Here is a 23,564-nt window from a genome sequence, read left to right as displayed (position 1 = left end):
TTTCTCCCCCCATACACCTGAAGAAAGGTTGTACCCTTACGGTCCTTTTGCCCGCCCTTGTGTGGGCTCTGACCACGCCCCTCTGTGTGGGCTCTAACCCCGCCCTATGTGTGTATCTTGACTCCGCCCCCTGTGACAGCTCTGACACCGCCCCATGTGTGTGCTGTGACCTCGACAGCTGAGCGCGCATGGCTCCGCCTCCTCGGTGTTCTGTGACCCCGCCCCAACGTGCGTGCTCTGATGCCACCCACTGAGTGGCTCAGACCCGCCCCCTGCGTGCACCATGGTCCCGCCCACTCCCCTCTCCCGCCCCTGGACGAACTCCGCCAGTACCCCCCCCGACAACAGCCATCGGACCTCGCCCACTGTGGGCGTACCGCCCCGCCCCCTGCGTTCGCACTCTGGCCCCGCCCACCGATTGTGTTCGGGTCCCACCCCCTTTGTATGCTCGGGCCTCGCCCCTGAAAGCGACGGTTGATGGGAATTTGCGCGCCAAAAAAAGGCTGCGCTTGTTGACACAAGCCCGGCGTTGATATACGCTGTGTTAAAACTCGCAAGGCTTCATGAAACACCGCCTCTCCCCTCACGGTTTGCTAATCCCCCTTGACTCCCCCTCCCCTCTTGACAGGGCGCGCTTTTTTTGATGCGCGTGCGCGGTGTCACAGCCACAACAACAACAACAACTGGGTGGATGTGGTGTTAAAGTGAGTTTTAATCAATCCATGCCGTGGAGGGAGTGAAGGGGAAAACATCCTGGAGGAGAGAAATCTGAGTGTATTCACAGGGTCAAAAAGCAAACACAACATCCCGGTTGGGATCTGAGTGAAGTGTGTGTGTGAGAGAGAGGAGACAGGAAGCTTCATGATGCTTGGCTCTGAGGCTGCAGAGGAGGCAGCGTCCAGTGGGGTCCACATGCAGAAAGATTGCAGCCTGCACACACGAGCCAGGTAAACGGTTTGTGATAAATACAGCAACTTACTGGCAATTCCTGCCCCTGCCGTAAATCTCAGGAGGTGTATTTACCCGGAGCTGAATTTGTTTAATTCTTGAAGTGTCCTTTATCATAACTTAAGGTACAACTCGCAGACTGCGTGTCCACATTTGGAAGGAGGTAAAATGGCAGTTGGCCACCGTAGGTGGACCCCTGGTGTTTGGGGATTTGTTTCTACTGAGGTTTGATAGGTCCTGAGATGGTTGGTCAATCCACTGTGTGATCCTCAGGTTCTGACAGATGAGGGGGTTTGGAGGTTTCAGTTCACTTTCTCAAGACTTGGATTTGCTGAGAGTCATATAGATATACAGCACGGAAACAGACCCTTTGGTCCAACTCGTCCATGCTGACCAGATATCCTAACCTAATCTAGTCCCATTTGCCCACACTTGGCCCATATCCCTCTAAACCCTTCCTTTTCATAATCATTCAGATGTACATCATGGAAACAGACCCTTTGGTCCAATTCAACCATGCTGACCAGATATTAAATTAATCTAGTCCCATTTGCTAGCACATGGCCCCCATCCCTCTAAATCTTTACCATTCATGTACCCATCCAGATGCCTTTTAAATGTTGTAATTGTACCAGCCTCCTCCACCACCTCTGGCAGCTGATTCCATACATGCACCACCCTCATCGTGAAAACATTGCCTCTTAGGTCTTTTTCAAATCTTTACCCTCTCACCCTGAACCTAAGCCCTCTTGTTGATGTTTTTTAAAAAAATCATTCATGGGATGAGGGCATCACTGGCTAAGTCAGCATTTATTGCCCATCGGGCAGTTAAGAGTCAACTACATTGCTGTGGATCTGGAGTCGCATGTAGCTAGAGCAGGTGAGGATGCAGTGTCCTTCTCTAAAGGACATTAATGAATCAGTTCATATACCCATCCAGATACCTTTTTAAATGTTGTAATTGTACCAGCCTCCACCCCTTCCTCTGACAGCTCATTCCTTTCTTTATGTTCCCAGTAAAGTATCTTAAGATGGTTTGCTGCCTTCTCAAATAAACCTCATCCATTTCAGTTGGTCACAAACTCCTATGACTCTTGCAAAAATATTTGACCCTGACCCTGAGGAACTTCACTAACTTAAAACCACCCAAAGCTGTGGAGTGGTATAGCAACATAATACCCCTCTTCCATCTTGGATCTATTAGATTTCCTACAGTGTGGAAACAGGCCCTTTAGCCCAACAAGTCCATATTGCCCCTCTGAGGAGTATCTCAACCAGACTCATTACCCTACATTTTTCCTGATGAACGCACCTAACCTACACATCCGTGAACACTGGGACAATTTAGCTGGGCCAATTCACCTAACCTGCACGTCTTTGGACTGTGGGAGGAAACCGGAGCACCCGGAGGAAACCCACATAGATGCTGGGAGAATGTGTAAACTCCACACAGATAGCCACCCAAGGCTGGAATCGAACCCGGGTCCCTGGCACTATGAACCATCGTGCCGCCCACGAATGGTAGCGTAATTGGGACTTGAGAGAGAATTTCCTGTGTGGTTGTCATTGAGAAATTACATGGAAAACCGTATGCTCCTTATTTTAGAGATGTTTGTAGTCATAGACTGGTACACCTTTCACAGCATGGTAAGAGGCCCATTGTCTCGACACTGGTCATCAAGCACGTATCTACTTAGTTTTGCTGGACTTGCATAGTCTTGTATCTTATGGATTCAAGTGATTGTCTAAATGTCGTGACTGTTTCTGCCTTCACCATAGTTTCCGGCAGTGAATTAGATGCGCGTGACATTGAGTTAAAAACATTTCTTCCTTAAATCCCCTTCAAACCTCCCATCCTTTACTTTAAATCTGCCCCCCTCCCCTCAATCAAGTACCCCCATCAGCCTTCCTGGTTGAAGGCAAATAACCCCTGTCTATCAAGTTTCTTTTCATAGCTGAAAGGTTCCAGTCCAGGCAGCATCCTGATAATCTCTTCTGTGCTCTCTCTATTGCAGTTACATCCTTTATAAAGCATGGCAATCAGACATGCACACAATACTTCAGCTGTGGCCTAATTGAAGTCGTCTACAGCTCCATCATTACCTCACTGCTCCTGTAATCACTACCTTTGCTAATGAAGGCAAGTATCCCATATAACCAATTTGCCTACTTCTAACCCTCTGCACTTCCAAGTATTCTACCATTGATACTGTATTCCCTTACCTTGTTGGTCCTCCCAAAATGCATCACTTTATACTTTCAGGATTAAGTTCCACCTGCCATTGTTCAGCCCATCCGACCAGCCTGTCTATATCAAACTATAGTCCAAGGCTTACTTCCTTGCTGTTTACCATGTCACCTAATTTTCATGCATGTGCCAAGGCAGGCTGATTAGAAGGCCAACCTTTGTTCTCTGGGACTTAATGATCTTCGATAGAACTCATTTAGGACCTACATCTCTCAACTGTTCCATGTCACTTTCCTGCCTCCTCATACCTCTCAAATCCAACCATGTTCCCTCCTTCCCCATGTTCCTCCATGATCATGCATCCCTCTTCCAAACTCCTGCATGTTCTCCATATCTTCTATGGTATGTTATTGTCCCAACACTTCCAGGAATGATTGTCCATAGCTATTTCTCCAGTAACCACAATGAGTAGAACTTAGTATCCATGTCTTTGAAATGAAAATGAAAGTAAGTAGAACTGTTAACTAATTAATAGCAATGTTACTTAAATACCGAGAAAATCTCATTCACAAAACCCATTACAAAAAATTTAAATCTCATGATCTGTTGAAAGAATAAAATAATGTTTCATCATCAGCGTCAATCTCTCACTTATTGGTATGATTGATTGTCCACCTAGGAAAATCCTTTTCATTTTGTGGGTTCTATGTGTCCTTGCATGGCTAATAAGCCCGATCCTAGAGCCACATCTCCAGTCACTCTGGAGGGGGAAGCATTCTTTGGTCTTGTGATTATTGGCATTACTTCTGATGGTTCCTTTTCCATACTACTTCTGCTGGGTGTTCTTGAAGCATTGTGTTCCTTTATCCAGGAGTTTCCTCCATTGGTTGTTTCTGAATAAGGATCTCCCATGTGTTCACATCAATGTTGCATTTTTTGAGGAAAGCCTTTGGGGAGTCTTTGAAATGTTTTCTTTGCTTTCTTGTTTGTGTCTTCCTTGAGTTGGGTGAAGAAACAGATTTACATTAGTATTTGGAACTCTGGCATCCTAAGCGTGTGGTTGGCCCATTGGAGTTTGTTGTTGGTAAATCACCACAAGTTACCATTTAATTATTAAGAAATATCACAGATAATCAAGTACTGAAACCTAGGCCATTAACTGTTGAAATTCCTGGACCATAAATGCCTACAGCAGCTTTTATCAAACATTTTCACTTCCTGTTTTTCCCTTTGATTGTATAATCCTCTTAATCAAACAACTTCTGAACAATTCCTTATTAATGCTAAGTAAAGGTTTTAGACACCATGATGGTTACTGAATACTGAGAGATTCAGAATAACCGGTACCAATTCATGATGGACATTTTTCTACAAGATATTAGCTGCACTTCACATAACTGATCTTCCTGTGGGGCCTCCTTTACTTTCAGGGCACCCTTAAAAAGAATTTTCAGTCACTTCCAATGTAAGTGCAAGTGTGATCTGAAGTTCTGTGCAAATCATCACAAATCGCTTTGACTTCAGTGCTGCATGTAAAATTAATGCTTGAAGTTGTGAGCAGTTGTGACATGTGCACATCTGCCAATGCTGTTGATGTGCACATGTCAGTGTTTAGAACGTAGAATAGTACAGCACAGTACGGGCCCTTTAACCCTCAATGTTGTGCTGACCTTTTATCCTACTCTAAGATCAAACTAGCTCACAAACCCTTCATTTACTCTCAGCCTATCCAAGAATAGCTTAAACATCTTTGATGTATCTGACTCTACTACCACTGCTGGTAGTGCATTCCACACACCACCACTCTGTGTAAAGAACTGACGTCTGATATCTCCCATAAACCTTCCTCCAATCACCTTAGAATTATGCCCCCTTGTGCCAGCCATTTCCATCGTAGGAGAATGTCTCTGACTATTCACTCTGTCAATGCCTTTCATCATCTTATACACCTCTATCAAGTCACCTCTCATCCTTCTTTGCTCTAATGAGAAAAGCCTTAGTTCACTCAACCTTTCTTCATCAGACATGCCCTCCAGTCCAGGCAGCACCCTGGTAAATCTCCTCTGCGCCCTCTTTAAAGCTTTCACATCCTTCCTATAATGAGGCGACCAGAATTGAATACAATATTCCAAGTGTGGTCTTACCAGGACTCTGTAGAGCTGCAGCATAACCTCGCGGCTCTTAAACTTAATCCCCCTGCTCATGAAAGCCAACACACCATATGCCTTCTCAACAACCCTATCAATTTGGGTGACAACTTTGAGGGATCTATGGACATGGACCCCAACATCCCTGCATTCCTCCACACTGCCAAAAATCCTGCCTTTAATCATGTGTTCTGCATTCAAATTCAACTTTCCAACTGTGTCACACTTTTCCTGGTTGAACTCCATCTGCCACTTCTCAGCCCAGCTCTACATCCTGTCAATGTCCCATTGCAACCTACAACAACCCTCTACCCTGTCCACCACTTGAACACCCTTCGTGTCATCAACAAACTTACTAACCCAGCCTTCAACTCATCCAAGTCATTTATAAAAATCACAAAGAGCTGAGGTCCCAGAACAGATCCCTGTGGAACACCACTGGTCACTGAGCTCCAGGCTGAATACTTTCCATCAGTTACTACCATCTGTCTACTATGGGCCAGCTAATTCTGTATCCAGACAGCCAAGGTTCCTTGTATCCCATGCCTTCTTGCTTTCTGACATGAGCCTACCAAGGGGAACCTTATCAAATGCCTTGATAAAATCCATGTGCACCACATCAACTGCTCTGCCTTCATCAATGTGTTTTGTCACACCCTCAAAGAATTCAATAAGGCTTGTGACGCATGACCTGCCCCTCACAAAGCCATGCTGATTATCTCCATTCAAACTATTGTTTTCCAAGTAATCATAAATCCCATCTCTCAGAATCCTCTCCAGTAATATGCTCACCACTGACTTAAGACTGACTGGTCTGTAATTCACAGGATTATCCCTGTTCCCTTTCTTGAACAAGTGAGTAATATTTGCCACTCTCCAATCGTCTGGCATTACTCCAAAAAGATCATCACCAGAAGCGCAGCAATCTCTTCCCTCGCTTCCCATAGTGACCTTGGGTGTGTCCCCTTGGGTCTGGCCTTATCCTTACATTTTCAACATTTTCAGCACATCCTCCTTCTTAACATCAACCTGTTTGAGCATATCACCCTGTTTCATGCTGTCCTCACAAATGACAAGGTCCCTCTCAGCAGTAAATACTGAAGCAAAGTATTCATTAAGGACCTCCCCTACCACCTCTGACTCCAGGCACAAGTTCCCTCCACTATCCTTGATTGTCCCTAGCCTTGCTCTGGCCATCCTCTTGTTCCTTGCATGAGTGTAGAATGCCTTAGGGCTTTCCTTAATTCTACCCACTAAAGCTTTTTCATGCTCCCTTCTAGCTTTCATAAGTCCATTCTTCAGTTCCTTCCTGGCTACCTGTAGAGCCCTGTCTGGTCCTTGCTCCCTCAACCTTAATTAAGCTTCCTTCTTCCTTTTGACTAGATCCCTTGTCACCCATAGTTGCTTACCCTACCATCCCTTCCTTGCCTCAGTGGGGCAAGTGCTGCCTAAACAACCTCCACATTTCTGTCGTGTATGTTCCTGAGGACATCTGTTCCCAGTTTAGGTACCCCAGTTCCTGCCCAATAGCACTGTAATCACCCCTCCCCCATTTACATACTTTCCCATACCGTCTGCTACTATCTCTCTCCATGATGATATTAAAGTCAGGGAGTTGCAATCACTATCACCGAAATGCTCTCCCACCAAGAGATCCGACACTTGGCCTGGTTCGTTGCCAAGCACCAAATCCAAGATGGCCTCCCCTCTAGTTGGCCGATCTACATATTGAGTCTGGAATCCTTCCTGGACACACTTGTCATAAACTGTGCCATCTAAACTCCTTGAACTAAGGAGGTTCCAAGTTAAAGTCACCCATGACAACAGCCCTGTTACTTACACCAAGATCTGTCTCCCAATCTGCTTCTCCATGTCTGTGTTGCTTTTGGGTGATCTGTATAAAACTCCCAATGAAGCAACTACTCCTTTTTCTGTTTCTGATTTTCACCGGTACTGAGGCAAACCCTCGATGACTTCTCTTTTAGCTGCTGTGATAGTCTCCCTGATTAGCCATGCCATTCTCCCACCACTTTAACCCCCGTCCATTCCTTTTGAAACATCTAAACCCTGGAACATCCAACAGCCACTTCTGCCCCTGTGATATTCAAATCTCTGTAATGGCTACAACATCATGGTTCCAAGTAGTGATCCATGCTCTTAAGTTCATCACCCTTATTCCTAATGCTACTTGTGTTAAAATAGACACACTTCAACCCATCACACTGACTGTGACTTTGCCCTACCAACTGTCTATTCCTCCGCTGCACACTGTATCTGGCTGTTCACTAGCTACTCCATCCTCCAGTCCGTAGCTCCGGTCCCCACCCCGCTGCCAACTAGTTTAAACCCTCCTGAACAGCTCCAGCAAACCTCCCGCCTAGGATATTGTACCCCACTATGTCCAATTCCACTGAGCACTGGATCCTGAATGCTGACTCCATACTTCACTTGCAAAAGCCAAGCCAGCAATACAATTCCAGTGAGCAGCTTCAGTTTATCTAAAGCTCAAAAACAAACAAGGCAGTTTCTGCTCAGTTTACACAGATCTTTTAATCTGAATGTTAATATTCCAAAATTTCTACTCATCAAGATTGTTGCCTGTGAAATGTTTTATTTATACACTTCAATCAATTTATTACTCCAAAAACATTTAGCCAGGGCACTCTTACCTTATCAGATGAACAGAGGATTGCAATTAAAACTTAGTTTTGTTGCTGCTCTTGCTCTTGCTTTCTTGGGCTCATCCTGGGGAAATGGGAATCGACTGCGTCTGTGGTCTGACTTTTGCTAAATTCCCATTCCAGTCCCTCAGTCTGAGGTATGTCAGAAAAGCACATCATACATTTGTCTGACATTCCAGGAGATAGGTCTTAGCCCTTCTTGGGTTTACCAATACTCTTAACTAACTTAGCTTCAAATTCTGCCGTTTGTTTGACTCCCATTTCAAAACACCTGGTTTATAGTCCACTTACTGGTCAGTTGCCTGTTTTCTCATTTATGTTGTTGGATTTCCATTAAATTATTATCTTAACTTTAAGTTTGTACCAGATTGATTATAGATGGATACAGGGAATCTTTATCTAAGTATGGTAGAGGTGCGCCGGGGTTTGGATCATTGTCATATTCCATGCCTTGAACTGAAGAATGTGCGGTTTCATCCTTAATCAATCACCAATTGGGATCACTCCTTTTGTCCCCTAATTTTTGTCTGGGTCCCAAAGTACAGAGAAACCCTTTCTGGATGGAAAGTTGTGATTGCAAGATATCAATCTCTTGTTGGCATTTAGAATGTTCCTCAAGCTATGTTTTATGCAGTACATTGTTGATGTCTGAAAATCTTTACATTCACTCTCTACTTTCTTAACATCTGACTCCAAAACCTGCCTCCATGCTTTTTTTGGTATTTCTGTTCAATGTCTCAAATTGACTTTGATCATTTGAGACGTTGAGAAGATTGCCAATTTTCTCTTGATTGGCCATCTCTGAGGATTTAACTTTCCCTTTAACTCAGTGTTTTCCAACTGGAAAATAGCGTTTTCCTGACAGTCTCGAGGGCATTGTTTCTGTTTTAGCTCTGCATTTTCAAACTTCAACTCACTTACCTCAGCATTTCTCTGTTTTAATGTATACTTCATGTACCAAGTTTCTACAAAAAGACAACAAATTCCCATCAGCCTGTCCTCTTTGGGTGTGCACTTTCCCTTGGACTTTCTAACAGACTCTGACAAATGATCCAGTGCAGTGGGACTTGTAACATCACAAGCTTCCCAAAACTCTATCCACTTCTTATTAAAATATTCCTTAACCAAGCACTCCCATTCAGATTGATTGTCTGGCATGATTTCAAAGCCAAATTCAATAATACAAAAATTTAAATGTTCTGATTAAATCTGAACGTTTGTTACCTTTTGAATTCCTGGCTGTCACATGGGGCAGCTGCCCTCTTAAATCGGGCTCTGGCAGGATTTCCAAGAATACAAGACTGGTAGGTTCAACTTCAGAACAACTTAAAAGTCACTTCTTATAAAAGCCCACCCAGGGACGTAAGTTGCTTGGATAAATCACCACAAATTACCTTTAATTCAGCTATTTCTTAAGAAATCTCAACAGACAGTCAAGTACTGAAATAATGATTGAAACTTTATTGCATGCAGCAACCAAAGTAAAACCCCTCAAGAAGCAAGTTAAGCCTCACAACCCAACTTGGCTGTTACGCAGTTAATGATGGAATCTGGCCAGCATTTCACCAACAATGAATGTCTCCAGAAGTTTCCAGGGGTTGATCCTTGTGCACTGTTTTTCTTCAAAGTTCTGCTCCTGACTTGATCTGATGTTGGATTCTTATACAATTTTCTCTCCTTAAAGTTTGTGGTGTGACATTATTGATGATTCAGTAGAATCATTCATCACCAACTTTGATTGCACCATCAGAGAGCTCAAGTCTGTAGCTTGCCTTCTCATCAGATGTAGCTGCTCTGCTCCTTGTTACTTTTGGGGTTTGGTGTCTGTTTAAACCACAGCTTTTCCTGCAGTTAACCACTTAAATTATTATGAAGGCCAATCCTTATCCTTTGTAGCAATAAACCATCCAGTTTATCAGGCAGGTGTCATAGCAGTTTTGTTTATGTAATCTGGCCAAAACATGGCTCATTCCTTTCAGTCTCTGTGTAATAACATGTCTTTGTCCCTTTCATCTTGGGTAAAAGGTCATTCCAGAAAGCTGATTCTTTCAACCATGAAGTTATTAAAGATGTGAAGTTTACATTGCCACAAGTTGGTTTTAGATGATTATGACCTCTCTTGGTACTGTTAGCTGTTTCAAGGATGCTGATATTAGTACATCTGTCTCCCAACTCATGTGTAGAATCCATCTCACACAATATAGATTGTACTTCCCAAGGTGGTATTCATACATAGTTCAAGTTTCAGAACCATGTAGAAGAATCAGAGGATGACTGTCTTGAACACAAGGCTCTTGGTTTCAGCATGGCTGTCACAGACATCAAAGACTCTCATTTTTAGATGTCCTAAGATGGTGCTTACAGATTTGATGTCGTTGATTCAATGTCAGCCTTAGATGAGAGGTAGCTTCCCAGATAAGCGGAATGTTCCATGTTCGGGAAGGTTTCTCTGTTGATCTTAATGGAGACATGGACTGGGATGGGTTGACAAAGGCTTTGAATCTTCTTGAGGTTGAAGTAAGATCTATCCTTCGGTCTGCTTCTGCAAAGGCGTCAAATGAGGTTTGAAGATTCTCTTCCAAAAAAAGGAGCGATAACATTGTCATTCACATACTGAAGTTCTTGTAAGCAAAATTAGTATCGTTTTCTTCTTGCATTTCAACCAGTTAGGTTGTAAAGTTTTCTGTCCATCCTATAGCCAATGTCTACACCACTGGGAAATTTCATCTTGACAAGATGAAGAATGGTGAAAATGAAGATGGAAGCAAGGGTAGGGGCGATGATACATTCCTGTCATGGTCCCAGAGGATTCTGTGATTTACCATCAGTGAGAACTGTCACTTACATCTCCTTGCAGAGGAGATGGAGGATGTTGATGAATTTAACTTGGCAGCCAATCTTTGACAGACTCATCTTGATTGACTCAGTCAAAGCCTTGGTCAGATCGATTGAAGGTCATGTCGAGTGGTTAGTGTTGTTCCTGGCATTTCTGTTGGAGTTGCTGAGCAGTGAAAATTAACTTACCACTCCAAAGACCTTTCATCACCTCTTAAAGCTGTCAGTCAAAATGCCAAGTCACCCACTTACTGAGATAAGTGGTTTTGACCCTTTTGAAATACAACTATCAACCAATTGAATCTACTGAAATTGCAAAAAGAAATGCCTAATGGTTTTTTAACTAAGCTGCATCTGATGGTCCATCAATTGATGCACTCAAGCAGTAAGTGTCCATTTTTAACCTTTTAAGTGAAACTACAGACCATGTATTTCATTTTTTTTTTAATTTTTAAAGGGCTGTAGATTCCATTTACTTCAGAGTATGACATTTGAACAGATATTGAATCTGGTCTCCACAATTTATTCAGCCTCTCATTGAAGGAAAAGCTCTCCCCCACCCCCCCCCCCCCAGCACTCATGAACTGCTCCAGTGACTCTACAATGTACTACCTCCAAGGCAGAGAAATGCTAGTCTCTCATGCCTTTTCAGAAGTGTGAAATTGAAAGGTTCAATTTGTCTTCATGCACATTAGGTCGGGAATGTTGAAAGTCATGAAATTAAGGAAGCTTTTCAATTTCAGACTTGGCCCATGGTGATACAATTAAAAGTATATTCATAGGGACCAAAAATACTGTTCAGGTCTCAATAATAAATTCATAAAGATTGCAATAACATGCCAGAAAAAAAAGCCCTGTTAACTGCTTCCCCTAAAATTCAGGCTTTAATTTTAAATTTGTACATCACTCGGATCACTTATTTTCACCATCAATATTCAGACTTTGCCTCTGCTTCAGCTCATCAACTGGAACCCTTACTTTTGTTACTTCTAGGTTCTACTATTCTGGTGCATCCCTCTCTGGTCTCCAACATTCTATCTGATCGTAACTTGAGGTCATCCAAAATCATATTGCCTCTGTCCTAACTTGCAGCAAGCCCTCTGCTCGCTAACTTACATTGGCTCCTTGTGGAGGAATGTCTTTATCTTGGGATTCACAGAGGGATTTGGAACCAAGATTGAGGTCTCCTCTCCCTAGTTTTGTAATCTCTTCCAACCCTACAATCCTCTGAGGTATCTGCACTCTCTAATTGTAACTCATTGAGCATCCCTTATTTTCCTTGCTTCACCACTGGTAACTGCAATTTTACCCCACCACTCTGGATTCCCACCTTATATACCTTTCTGTGTCTCTAACTCGCTTTTCATCTTAAAACTTGCTTCTTTCTCAGCTTTTTGTCATCGAGTCATAGAGTCACACAGCCCGAAAACAGACCCTTTGGTCCAACCAGTGCATTCCGAACGTAATTCCAAGTTAAACTAGTCCCACCCTCCTGCTCCTGGCCCATATTATTTCGTTAGTCACTATACTAATTTTTATTGTGTTTTTATTGTTGCTTTTCTTTGAGCCATTGTAAATACATTAAACTTTCAGGTACAGTTACAAGGCTGTACATTAATCAGCCCAGCAGGTTACAAGGCAGAGATCAACAGCTGGCTATAAAAAGCTCTATAAGGGAACAAGGAGGCTATTCCGCTTATTGAATCCATAGAGGAAAAAAAAACAATGTCAACTGCACTATACGTGTTTGCATACCATAATTACAGTCACTGTGTCTACATATCAGAGGAAATCCCACCCTTCTGCATGCTTGCCCATGTATTTTCCAACCCGAAATTAAGAATTTCTTTCTTTGAACGAAAAAGAAAATCTCCTTACAATTCAGCCAAAGTAGGACGGTTTCACTAACAGTTGCTGTTTATCCTGAAGTGGAGGAATGTATATAAATAAATTAAAAACTGATTTTGTCTGGCCTACTCAGCAGGTGAATCAACATCTGAGCGAAGAAGGCAGTTTAGTAAAATGACTTGATGTAAAAGCTTCTTTCACCTTGTATGGATTAAAGCTCTTCTACACTAAACCTGCAATCTAAACTGATCATTTATTTCCCTAATGCTGATAAGCCAACTTTTTTTTAGTTTTATTTCTGATTCAATTTAAGCTTGGCTCTGCTGAAACTAAGTCTCAGTACAAGGTTCTATTCCAGCATATTTTCTGGATCTGAAGGTTGTGGTACTTAATTACCATGGCATTATTTCCTTGTATAATCCAGTTATGATTTTTCCTGCTCATCCCTTCCTTGCCTCTTCTATAAAGTGCAAATTTCTGTAACTTGAAGATTCATTTATCTTTATATCAATCTGCTTATTCTGTTTGCATTCACAGCTGAACTCTCATAACACGTGAATGAAGTCATCTGTATAATTGAGCAAAATCTCAACATCTGCTGAAATGAGCAGACCCTACCTGTATTTTTAGATTATGTATTATTTTTCTCTCTGTTGGTGTGCTGAGAGTTTCGAGCATTTGTTATTTTTTTCCCTGTTTTATATCTCTGGCTGTATTTTCATAGTTTTTATATTGTCTGCAGAACTTTAGGGGCTGTGTTACAATTCCATGCTTTTGCTCAACTGTGTGGAAGGAATTCTGTGCAAGGCTCCCTGTGATTTATTCCTGTTTGATAGATTGGCTGTTGTGTCAACTAATGCAAAATAAAATGAGAGCAGTGGAGCAAATAGTGCCTGTATGATGAGATTCTCTTTAATTTTATTACAGGGGTGATGCAGTATCATGCAAAAAACGAGAGGACTATCTTGAGTGGTCAGAATATTTTATGGCAGTTGCTTTTCTGTCAGCGCAGAGGAGCAAGGACCCAAACTCGCAGGTAAGAGTCAATGAGTATAAGGAACCACTGCTCACAAAACCAGTACTCAACTCACACACAATGTGGGATTCAGTTTTTTGCTTGTTTCATTGCCTTTGGGCAAATTCTGAGCAATGACTATTTTTACCTCTTGAAGGTTGTTGCCTGGACATATCTCCCCTCATGTCTATTTGCACCCTTCTTTTTCTCTCACCCTTTCTCTCTGTCACCTTTGATTTATCATCACTATTCTGGTCACTGCTCCTCTGGACTTGCTTTTCTTGTTCATTTTGTGCATCTAATGTATTGTTGCACTTGCTGTTCTATCTCTTTGCATTATGTTTTGGGTTTTCTCCTAACACTTATGCTTATAAAGGGGTATTTGACTCCAAACCACACAAAGCTATATGCGGGCAGGTGACCAAATATTTTGTCAGAGTGATGGAGTTTTTTAAGGAGTATATGAAGAGAGGGAAAGAATGGTTAAAAGATACATTATCTGATACATTATCTCATTTGTGGCTCTCAAGAGAGCTATTTTGGATTATAGGAACTGCAACATGCAAATAGAAAATTCTGCCATACCGCAGGGGGTGGATTAGCTCAGTTGATTGGATGACTGGTTTGCAATGCAGAATGATGCCAACAACATGGGTTTGATTCTGGCACCTCCTGAGGTCACCATAAATTACACTCTTTCTCGGCTTCTTCCCTTGTCTGAGGGATGGTAACCCTTTGGTTAAACCACCATCAGTCATCCCTTTCTAATGAAAGAGCACTATATGGCCCTGTGGAAGAATGGCAACGCTACTCTTTCCTTTTCTGTTCCCTAGAGATTCTTCTGCAACAAGCCCATGAATTAGTCCATTCTCAGTGTATAAAACGAGATCTAAGTTGATTAGATTAGTTGGTTGATTAACATACTGCTTGACAAAAATATCTTGAACACATTCCAGGAGTTCTTTGTGCACAATGTTGGCACTCGGTTGATTTGTCCATCATATGTAAAGTGAAATCACCCGTGATTACAGCATTACCATGGATTTATTCCATTGCCATAGCTGTTTGATGGCCTATAAGCCATTCCTGTCAATATTTACTGCCCCTCCAAACAGATTCTGTGTCCTGTTCTTCCAATCTGGATCCTTTCTTATTACACTGATCTTGTTTCCTATTATCAGCACTTCCCATGTCATTTTATTTTCTCCTGTCTTACCTAAATGTTGAATATCCTTTAATTTTTCTAATCTTAGTCACTCTGTGGTTACATCTCCTCAATTGCGATTAAATCATATCCTGTTCCTTCCACTAACACCATCTATCATCAGTATTGAAGAAAGGTCACTCGACTCAAAATGTTAATATTGCTCTCACTGCAAAAGTGCTGTTAGGTCTGCTGAGTTTCCCCAGCAATTTCTGTCTTTGTATCAGTTGATCTACCTACTGAATGCTCTGAGCATTGAGAACACTTTTTTAATCCCACATATTCTATAACTTGTCTCTGATTGATTCTCAGATTTATTTCTGCTGATTTCCACTTTCATTTATAGCTTTTCTACTTCACATAATGTTTTTGCTTGGTAAGGGGCAGTTAGCAGTGAGTGTGAGCTAGGGATACTAGAAAGCTGGAGCACTACTCCCCTCCAGATGGTTTCAGATTGCATCGTATGTAATGCAGGAATACAGAAAACTCTGTGGGAGCAGTCCTGAGTCAAGGCTCAGCTTGGGAACTACCTGATGTTACAGCCTCATGAGTACTGTTGAAATCCCTGGTGGTAAGTACTTTCTGTTCAGATGGAGTTTCACCATCATAGCGAGCAGGCTTTCACAAGATGTGGCTACAGTTAGAAATATCAGAGCAAAGGAAGAAATTTAGTGATATTGCAGACTCTGTGACATTACAAAGATGGAACTAAAATGATGAAGGGATAATTTAAAAACCTAAATAAGTGTAACAAAAGAACAGATTTAAGAGGCTGTAGAAAAAGCAGGAGGTTCATTACTCAAAACGGCAGTAAAGTAGGGAAAGTTTAATAAACCGTGCAAAGTAGGACCCTTCTGGGGGCGGGGAGCAAACATAAAGCAGGGGGAATTATTAGTAGTACTGCAGATGGCATGGATAATCCTGGAAAATCTGTTTAAGGATTAGAATTCATCTTGTTGAGCTATGAAGAGTGGAATTTATTCGGTACAGGTATTAAGAGAACTGGAATCAGTAATTAAAGCTGCAAATAGTGAGATGGTTAAGCTGTTAAGGAAACTGGAATCACTATTTAAAACAACAATTAGCAAGACCCATCTAGAGAGGTTGTGAAAATGGTGGGAATCACCATTTCCTTATCTGAGGAAGGATGTTCTGGTGAGAATCATCCACTTTGGCCACAAAAAGATGATATCTGCATTTTACTTGCAGGATTGGGTTCCTCCATTTTGACTGTAGAAATGCAGGAAAAGTCCCAGTACAGAAATGGACAGAGTCAGCATGGATTTAAAATCATGCTTACTTGATTTTAAAACATGCTTAACAAATCTACTGGAATTATTTGGGAATGAAAGTAGTAAAGATGATAAGGGGGAGCCAGTGGGTGTGGTTTACTTGGACTTTCAGAAGCTTTTGATATGATCCCACCTAAAGGATCAACATGTAAAATTAAAGTGCATGGGTTTGGGGATAGTGATCTGACGGAGGGAGATCTGGTTAGCAGAAAGGAAACAGAGTAGGAATAAATGTTTCATTTTCCAAGTGGCCCATAGTGGCTAGTGAGATCAGCATTTGGACACAGTATCGACACTTAGATGAGTGAAGTAAATGCAGTATCTTCAAGTTTGCAGATGACACAAAGCTGGGTGAGAGAGGAGGATGCAGAGATGCTTCCGTGTGATTTGGACAAGTTGAGAGAGTTGGCAAATGCAAAGCAGGCGAAGTATAATATGGATAAATGTGAGGTTATTCACTTTGGTGGCAAAAACAGGCAGGTAGATTATCTGAATAGTGAAGATTGGGAAGGGGGAGGGGCAATGAGACCTGGGCATCTTTGAATACCAATTATACCCAATCATTTTACTTCTGATTATTAGTCAAGTCAACAACAATACAATCAAACAGCAGTTGCTTGGCAATAACCACTTCACTAATGCTCATTTTGGGTTCTACCAGTGCCAGCCAGCTCTTCGCTTCAGTGTAGTGTTTTTCAAATGTGTACAGAAGAGCTGACTTCCATAAATTTGTCCTTTGATATCAATGACTCATTTGACCGAAAATGGCATCAACAGTATTGTGGTACAATTAGTCATTTAAGAATTATGGAGCACAAGGAGCTTATTCAGCGCATCATATCTGCACCAAATCTCCAAAGGTTAGAGGTCATGCCTCTCATCCCCAGCATATCACTGCAGGAGTTCCACAAGGTAGTTGGTAAAGGTAGGCCCAGCCACCTTTAGCTGCTTCATCAATGATTGCCCCTCCGTTATAAGGTCAGAAGTGGAGATGTTTGCTGATGCTCAGCATAATGCTCAGCACAATTTGAGGCTTCTCAGATACTGAAGCATTGAATGTTCAAATGTAACAAGGCTTGGAGAATATTCAGATCTGGGCTGATAAACGGCAAGTAACGTTTGTGTCACACAAGTTCCAGACAGTAATTATCTTTGACATTAGAAAATCTAAACATTGTCTCTTGATAATGGCGTTGCCGTTACTGAATCCTCCACGAGCCACTAGTTGAGGGCTGCTTTTAACCAGAAACTGAACTGGACTAACCAAATAAATAATGTGGCCACAAGAACAGACCTGAGGCTGGAAAGTACCTTGACTCCTGACTCTCAAAATGTTTGCAAATCCAGAGTGGAATGAAATAAACTGTATTTCATGGGACAACAATCCAGCTCAACACCATCCAGGACAAAGCAGCCCTACGTGCTCCATTTACGCTGGCAGGCATCCACCTTGGGTTTGTAAAGGTATTGAGTCAGACAATCAGTTTTAATGGACTCTCAATTTATGGCATTGGTCTATTACCTAGTGTTTCCTCAAGTACAAGTTCAGTTACTTGTACTTTTATATAACAGATAATATGCTATTAGAATTGTTAACATATAAACTTTGGTAATCTACTGAACATAAAGCCAATAAACACAACTAAAGGGTTTGATGTTCTATCCATGCACGTTCTTAGCTCATCACAGTCCAAACAATTGCAACAATATGTTTTATGTGGACTTAAAAGATTTTCCAGTTCTTCCTTCATCTGTGCCCATCTTGTTGATATTTTATTTCCCCCTTAGCCTGATATTTTGTCAACCCAAAATTGATTTTACTATAATGTTTACCACCTCTCATCAGTACCACTATGATTTGTTTAAAAGTCATTTTCTCTGGGTTATGTGTCAATGCTTTATTGTTTAAAATATGTTTTTTTTGCCTTTCAGGTAACAATAACCATTTTATCAAGTAGGTACATATATCCGAGACCTGTTAGATTAGATTAGATTACTTAGATTAGATTTAGATTAGATTTTTTAGATTACTTACAGCGTGGAAACAGGCCCTTCGGCCCAACAAGTCCACACCGCCCCGCCGAAGCGTAACCCAACCATACCCCTACATCTACATCTACATCTACATCTACCCCTTACCTAACACTACGGGCAATTTAGCATGGCCAATTCACCTGACCTGCACATCTTTGGACTGTGGGAGGAAACCGGAGCACCCGGAGGAAACCCACGCAGACACAGGGAGAATGTGCAAACTCCACACAGTCAGTCGCCTGAGGCGGGAATTGAACCCGGGTCTCTGGCGCTGCGAGGCAGCAGTGCTAACCACTGTGCCACCGTGCCGCCCACAATATGTTCTTCAAGCATTTTGACTCTCATTGCCTCAAGTTACTTGAAGTGTAACAACCACTTCTGCAAGGTTGCACTGTTCCTCAAAAGTGACACCATGAATTCTTGACTTTCAGGTGATCTTTTGAAAGATCAAAAATTCATGGGTATGGACACTCCTATCTCCAGGAGAAAGCTGTCAGTAATTCATTTTATCTACAGTTTCCTTTCACTTAATATTCCATTTGATTACATCAAAATGAATTGGTGCCATTCAATGTTGTAGGAATTTTCCTGTTATTATCTTTTATTCTAATTGGGCTGTCCCATTAGTTACCATTCTATCCAATTCAGGAGCTCTGGAGTGACTATACTGTACATTTTTTTTAAAAAAGATGTGTTTATAACATCTTTAAAAGAGAAATTAAATACTATTGTGTGTGGGAAGCTTTGCATGGTCAGGAAGGAGCAATCACATTGGTAGTGAGCCATAACCCAAGTGAGTATATAGTTCGGGGAATTTGGTGCAGTGGGGACAAGGTGCTTCTTGCTTTTTTTTTTGGCTCATAGTTTGTAAGGTTATTTTTAAGTTTTTAAGCTCAGGATCAAGGGCCCAGCATGAGTGACTTCACAGCTAAACTATAGGTTCATTGTTTGGTGATAGCTACTAGTTTGACTATCTACTATAGATTACTTTCAATTGATGGTAAATAAGGGAAATATTTATAGGCTACAAACTGAAAGGCCATGTATATTTTTTTAAAATTAAATTAAGAACCAAATAAATAAAGTAGAAATGTTGGGCCAGGTGATGTGTTGTAATTGCATGAAGCGGTAGCTGGTAGACCCCATTGTGTTTCATAGTGATCACATCTGTAGCAAGTGTTGGTTGTTTGAGGAGCTCCAGCTCAGAGTTGATGAGCTTTGAGCTGTGAAACATCAGGGAGGGGAAGTATTACCTGGATGTCGTGTTTCACAAGGCCATTGCACTCCTTGGATTAACCACCTCAGAATTGGTCAGTGGTCATGACCAGAAAGGTTTGATTATGAATAAGGTAGGTAGAGGGATCCAGCAGGTAATGCTGAAAGAGTCTCAGCCCTTGAGCTTGTCTAACGGGTTTGAGATTCTTTCTCCCTGTGTGGATGAGAACAGGGGCTATAGGTGGGATGAGCAAACTGAACATAACACTGTGGTACAGAGAGCCATTCAAGAGAAAGACGAAAAGAGAAATGTAGTTGTGATGAGGGATAATATCATCATGGGAGTAAACACTGTTCTCTGTGGCCAGGTGTAAGAGTTCTGAAGGCTGTAATGCCTGTCTGGTGGAGAAAGTGAGGACTGCAGATGCTGGAGATCAGAGCTGAAAATGTGTTGCTGGAAAGGCGCAGCAGGTCAAGCAGCATCCAAGGAACAGGAGAATTAGAGGAAGAGAGCTTCAAGGAAGGCATCCTTGTAAGAGGATTCGCAGTAGGTTAAAATCTTCGAGGAGAAAGTGAGGACTGCAGATGCTGGTTCCTTGGATGCTGCCTGACCTGCTGTGCTTTTCCAGCAACACATTTTCATGCCTGTCTGGTGCCTGAGTTCAGGGTATCAGGTGAACTGCAGAGTGGGAATTTGAAAGATTCTGTTGTGATCCATGTAGGTACTAATGATATTGGCAAAGAGAGGAAAGTGGTTCTGCTGAGGGAATATATGAACAGCTTGGGGCTAAACTAAAAAGCAGAACCTAATAGGTAGCAGTCTCTGGATTATGACCTGCACCAAGAGCAAATTGACACAGGCTCAGTAAGATTGAAGAAGTAAACGAGTGGCTGAAAGATTGTGGGAGAAATGGGTTTGAATTCATGGGACATTGGCACCTGTATGGGGGAAGGAGAGTGGACTGAAGGATCTGCTTCCCTACAGTATAACTCTATGACCAATGCACATTTCAGCGGTGTGTAACCATCTACAAGATGCACTGCAAGATCACACCTTAGACAGCACCTTCAAGATCCTTAGCACCTTCAAAACCCACTACACCTACCACTTTGCAGGATACTGGTAGCAGATACACTGGAACATCACTATCTGAAGTTCAAGCCAGATACTGTCCTGATTTAGAGCAATATTGCTGATTCTTCAGTGCTGGGTCAAAACTTTGCAACTCCCATACTAACAGGACTCTTGAGTGAACCTGAAAGAGCCACTTTACTAGGAAATGATTTGTGTTTATTGATGTATTCCTTTATTGGATGTGTGTATCACTGGTATTTCTTGCCTGTCCCTAATTGCCCTTGAACTGAATACTTTGCTGGGCAATTTCAGAAGGCAGTTGAGAGTTAGTATCATTGTTCTGGAGTCACGTGTAGGCTAGACATGATGGGGATAGCAGGTAAGTTTCCCATGGGTGTGTAAATGAGCAAGCTGGGTTCATCAGTTTCATGATTACCTTTACTGAGGTTAGTTTCATCATTCACTTTTATTAAAGTATGTTATTGCCAGGGAAAGAAAAGATTGTTTTACTGAATGCAAATAAATACTGTTCTTAATATAGCATTATAAATGTGATGTGAACAGACTGGTTTATTAAATCACTAGCAAAGCTGTAGTGCATGAGAAATGTAGATCACATTAAATCCAGGAAATGCTGTTCTACTGTAAATCATGATCAATATTTGATTCAAATGCAGGTTGGTGCTTGCATCGTGAACCCTGAAAACAAGATAGTCGGTATAGGATATAATGGAATGCCAAATGGATGCAGCGATGATATTTTACCTTGGGCAAGAACTGCCTCAGATAAATTGGATACAAAATACATGTATGGTAAGAATCAGCTGCTTAGTTTTAACAATTATGTGAAGTAATGTACCATCTAATAATCCAAATACTGATGAGTGTTGAAGAAAGAATTGGGGCTGATAAATGACTGCAGGATTTGACTAATCTTCTGAGAGAAAGTGAGCACTGCAGATGTTGGAGATCAGAGTCGAAGAGTGTGGTGCTGGAAAAGCACAGCAGGTCAGGCAGCATCTGAGGAGCAGGAGAATCGACCTTCTGACGCTTGTCCTGAAGTTAGATGGTGTTAAAAGGTCTGTTGTACAAATAGTTATATTCAAGCACCGGAGGCCATATCTGTAGTGCTGGGGTGTGTCGCATGAGTCAGGAAATGTCCTGACTTTGCAGATCTGCCTTGGAAAAAGGTCTCCCACGAAGTGCACTCTGCTGTGGGAGTGGGTGTTTCGGTGATGCTGAGGCCAGCTGCTTAAAAGACCCACTCCGTTCATGAGGATATTGACCTGGTTGCTTTGAAAACTGTTCAGCTGTCCAGCCCTGACTTTTACACACTTATTGATTTTGCTACTTCCCTATACCAGTTCAATGCCTTTGCTAATTTCCTGTGTCCCTTCGTAGTACTCATCGATCTGTTTTTTCATTTCACCGTGCTCCAGAGTTTGGGCTATGTATACAGTGGAAGAAAAGCTCAATTCATGAAATCTACTAGCAGCATTTAAATCATCTTTTTAAATCACCTCTTCTAAATCTCTTATAAAAACAAACTTCAGTTCAGATCCCACATCAAAGATACTGAATTCTTTAATAGCCTCTTTAAACTTCAGATCGTCCTGTGAATGCAAACAACGCTCTGTAATTCTAGCTTTTAAAACTGTGTTGAACATGAATGCAACTAATAATATTTAGGGAAATATTAACAAAGAACAACATTATTTTTTCCCCTAACCAATAACAGAAGGCTGTTGGTCAAGGCAGAGAGTTTTTGAAACTCTCATTGATAGTTACACCCTCTGTTTTATTGCATTTAAAGTTTTGTCAATCAGAAACATCAGATCAGGACAGTTGTACAAATTTGTCTCCTCTTCAAGAGCACCTGCATCTACACCGATAATTGCAATCTCTAACATGGGGTCTGTCTGAACTCAGCACTAACTTCAGATGGCCCTACTAAATTTGGGTTCCCAATTGTGTGGATCATGCCTTGCCCAATAACACATCAAGGTTTCATCTTTTATGTTATGGAGTTCCGTAGGGTCTTACCAGTTGGTGAAAATCCAGCTTTTTGTATAGGGCTCAAGGGTGAACTAGGTAAGTATAACAGTGCTGTATGTAAACAGTTGCTTGGTCGTACAAAACTTTAATATTTCTGAAAGATAAGATCTGTTGTGGAAGCTTTTTGTCTTTTGTTTATCAGGGCGACTGTAATTCTATTAGTTTTAAAATAGTGATGAAAAAGGCCAGACCTGATCTAAAAGTTGAAGTTCTAAACTGGGGAAAGGCCAATTTTGACTGTATTAGGCAAGAACTTTCAAAAGCTGACTGGGGGCAGATGATCGCAGGTAAAGGGATGGCTGGAAAATGGGAAACCTTCAGAAATGAGATCACAAGAATCCAGAGAAAGTATATTCCTGTTATGGTGAAAGGAAAGGCTGATAGATATAGGGAATGCTGGATGACTAAAGAAATTGAGGGATTGGTTAAGAAAAAAAAGGAAGCCATATGTCAGGTATAGAGAAGGTAAATTGAGTGAATCCTTAGAGTATAAAGGCAGTAGGAGTATATTTAAGAGAAAGCAGGAGGAAAAAAGAGCACATGAGATAGCTTTGACAAATAGAGTTAAGGAGAATCTAAAGAGTTTTTACAAATACATTAAGGACAAAAGGGTAAACTAGGGAGAGAATAGAGCCCCTCAAAGATCAGCAAGGCAGCCTATGTGTGGAGCTGCACGAGATTGGAGAGATACTAAACGAGTATTTTGCATCAGTATTTATTGTGGAAAATGACATGGAAGGGAAGTAGATGGTGACATCTTGAAAAATGTCTATATTACAGAGGAGGAAGTGCTGGATGTCTTGAAATGCATAAAAGTGGATAAATCCCCAGGACCTGATCAGGTGTACCATAGAACTCTGTGGGAAGCTAGGGAAGTGATTGCTGGGCCACTTGCTGAGATATTTGTACAATCGATAGTCACAGGTTGAGATGCTGGAAGACTGGAGGTTGGCTAACGTGGTGCCACTGTTTAAGAAGGATAGTAAGGACAAGACAGGGAACGATACACCAGTGAGCCTGACGTTGG

At 41.7% G+C, this 23,564-nt stretch overlaps 1 protein-coding gene across 1 annotated transcript in view; it reads left to right on the top strand.

The window, feature by feature from the left end:
• The first annotated feature begins 562 nt into the window (after positions 1–562).
• Positions 563–23,564, top strand: part of dctd (dCMP deaminase) — a 69,260-nt gene continuing 46,258 nt past the window's right edge. The window contains exons 1-3 of the mRNA XM_072594669.1: positions 563–947; positions 13,575–13,683; positions 21,160–21,295. Coding sequence (XP_072450770.1) covers positions 862–947; positions 13,575–13,683; positions 21,160–21,295 — 331 coding nt within the window. The 5' untranslated portion in view covers positions 563–861. The remainder of the gene's footprint in view (positions 948–13,574; positions 13,684–21,159; positions 21,296–23,564) is intronic.

Source organism: Chiloscyllium punctatum, chromosome 2 (genome assembly GCF_047496795.1).
Source record: "Chiloscyllium punctatum isolate Juve2018m chromosome 2, sChiPun1.3, whole genome shotgun sequence".
In the NCBI taxonomy this organism is placed as follows: Eukaryota; Metazoa; Chordata; class Chondrichthyes; order Orectolobiformes; family Hemiscylliidae; genus Chiloscyllium; species Chiloscyllium punctatum.
The sequence above is the reverse complement of the archived record's forward strand: the minus strand, read 5'-3'. Positions and strand labels throughout refer to the sequence as shown.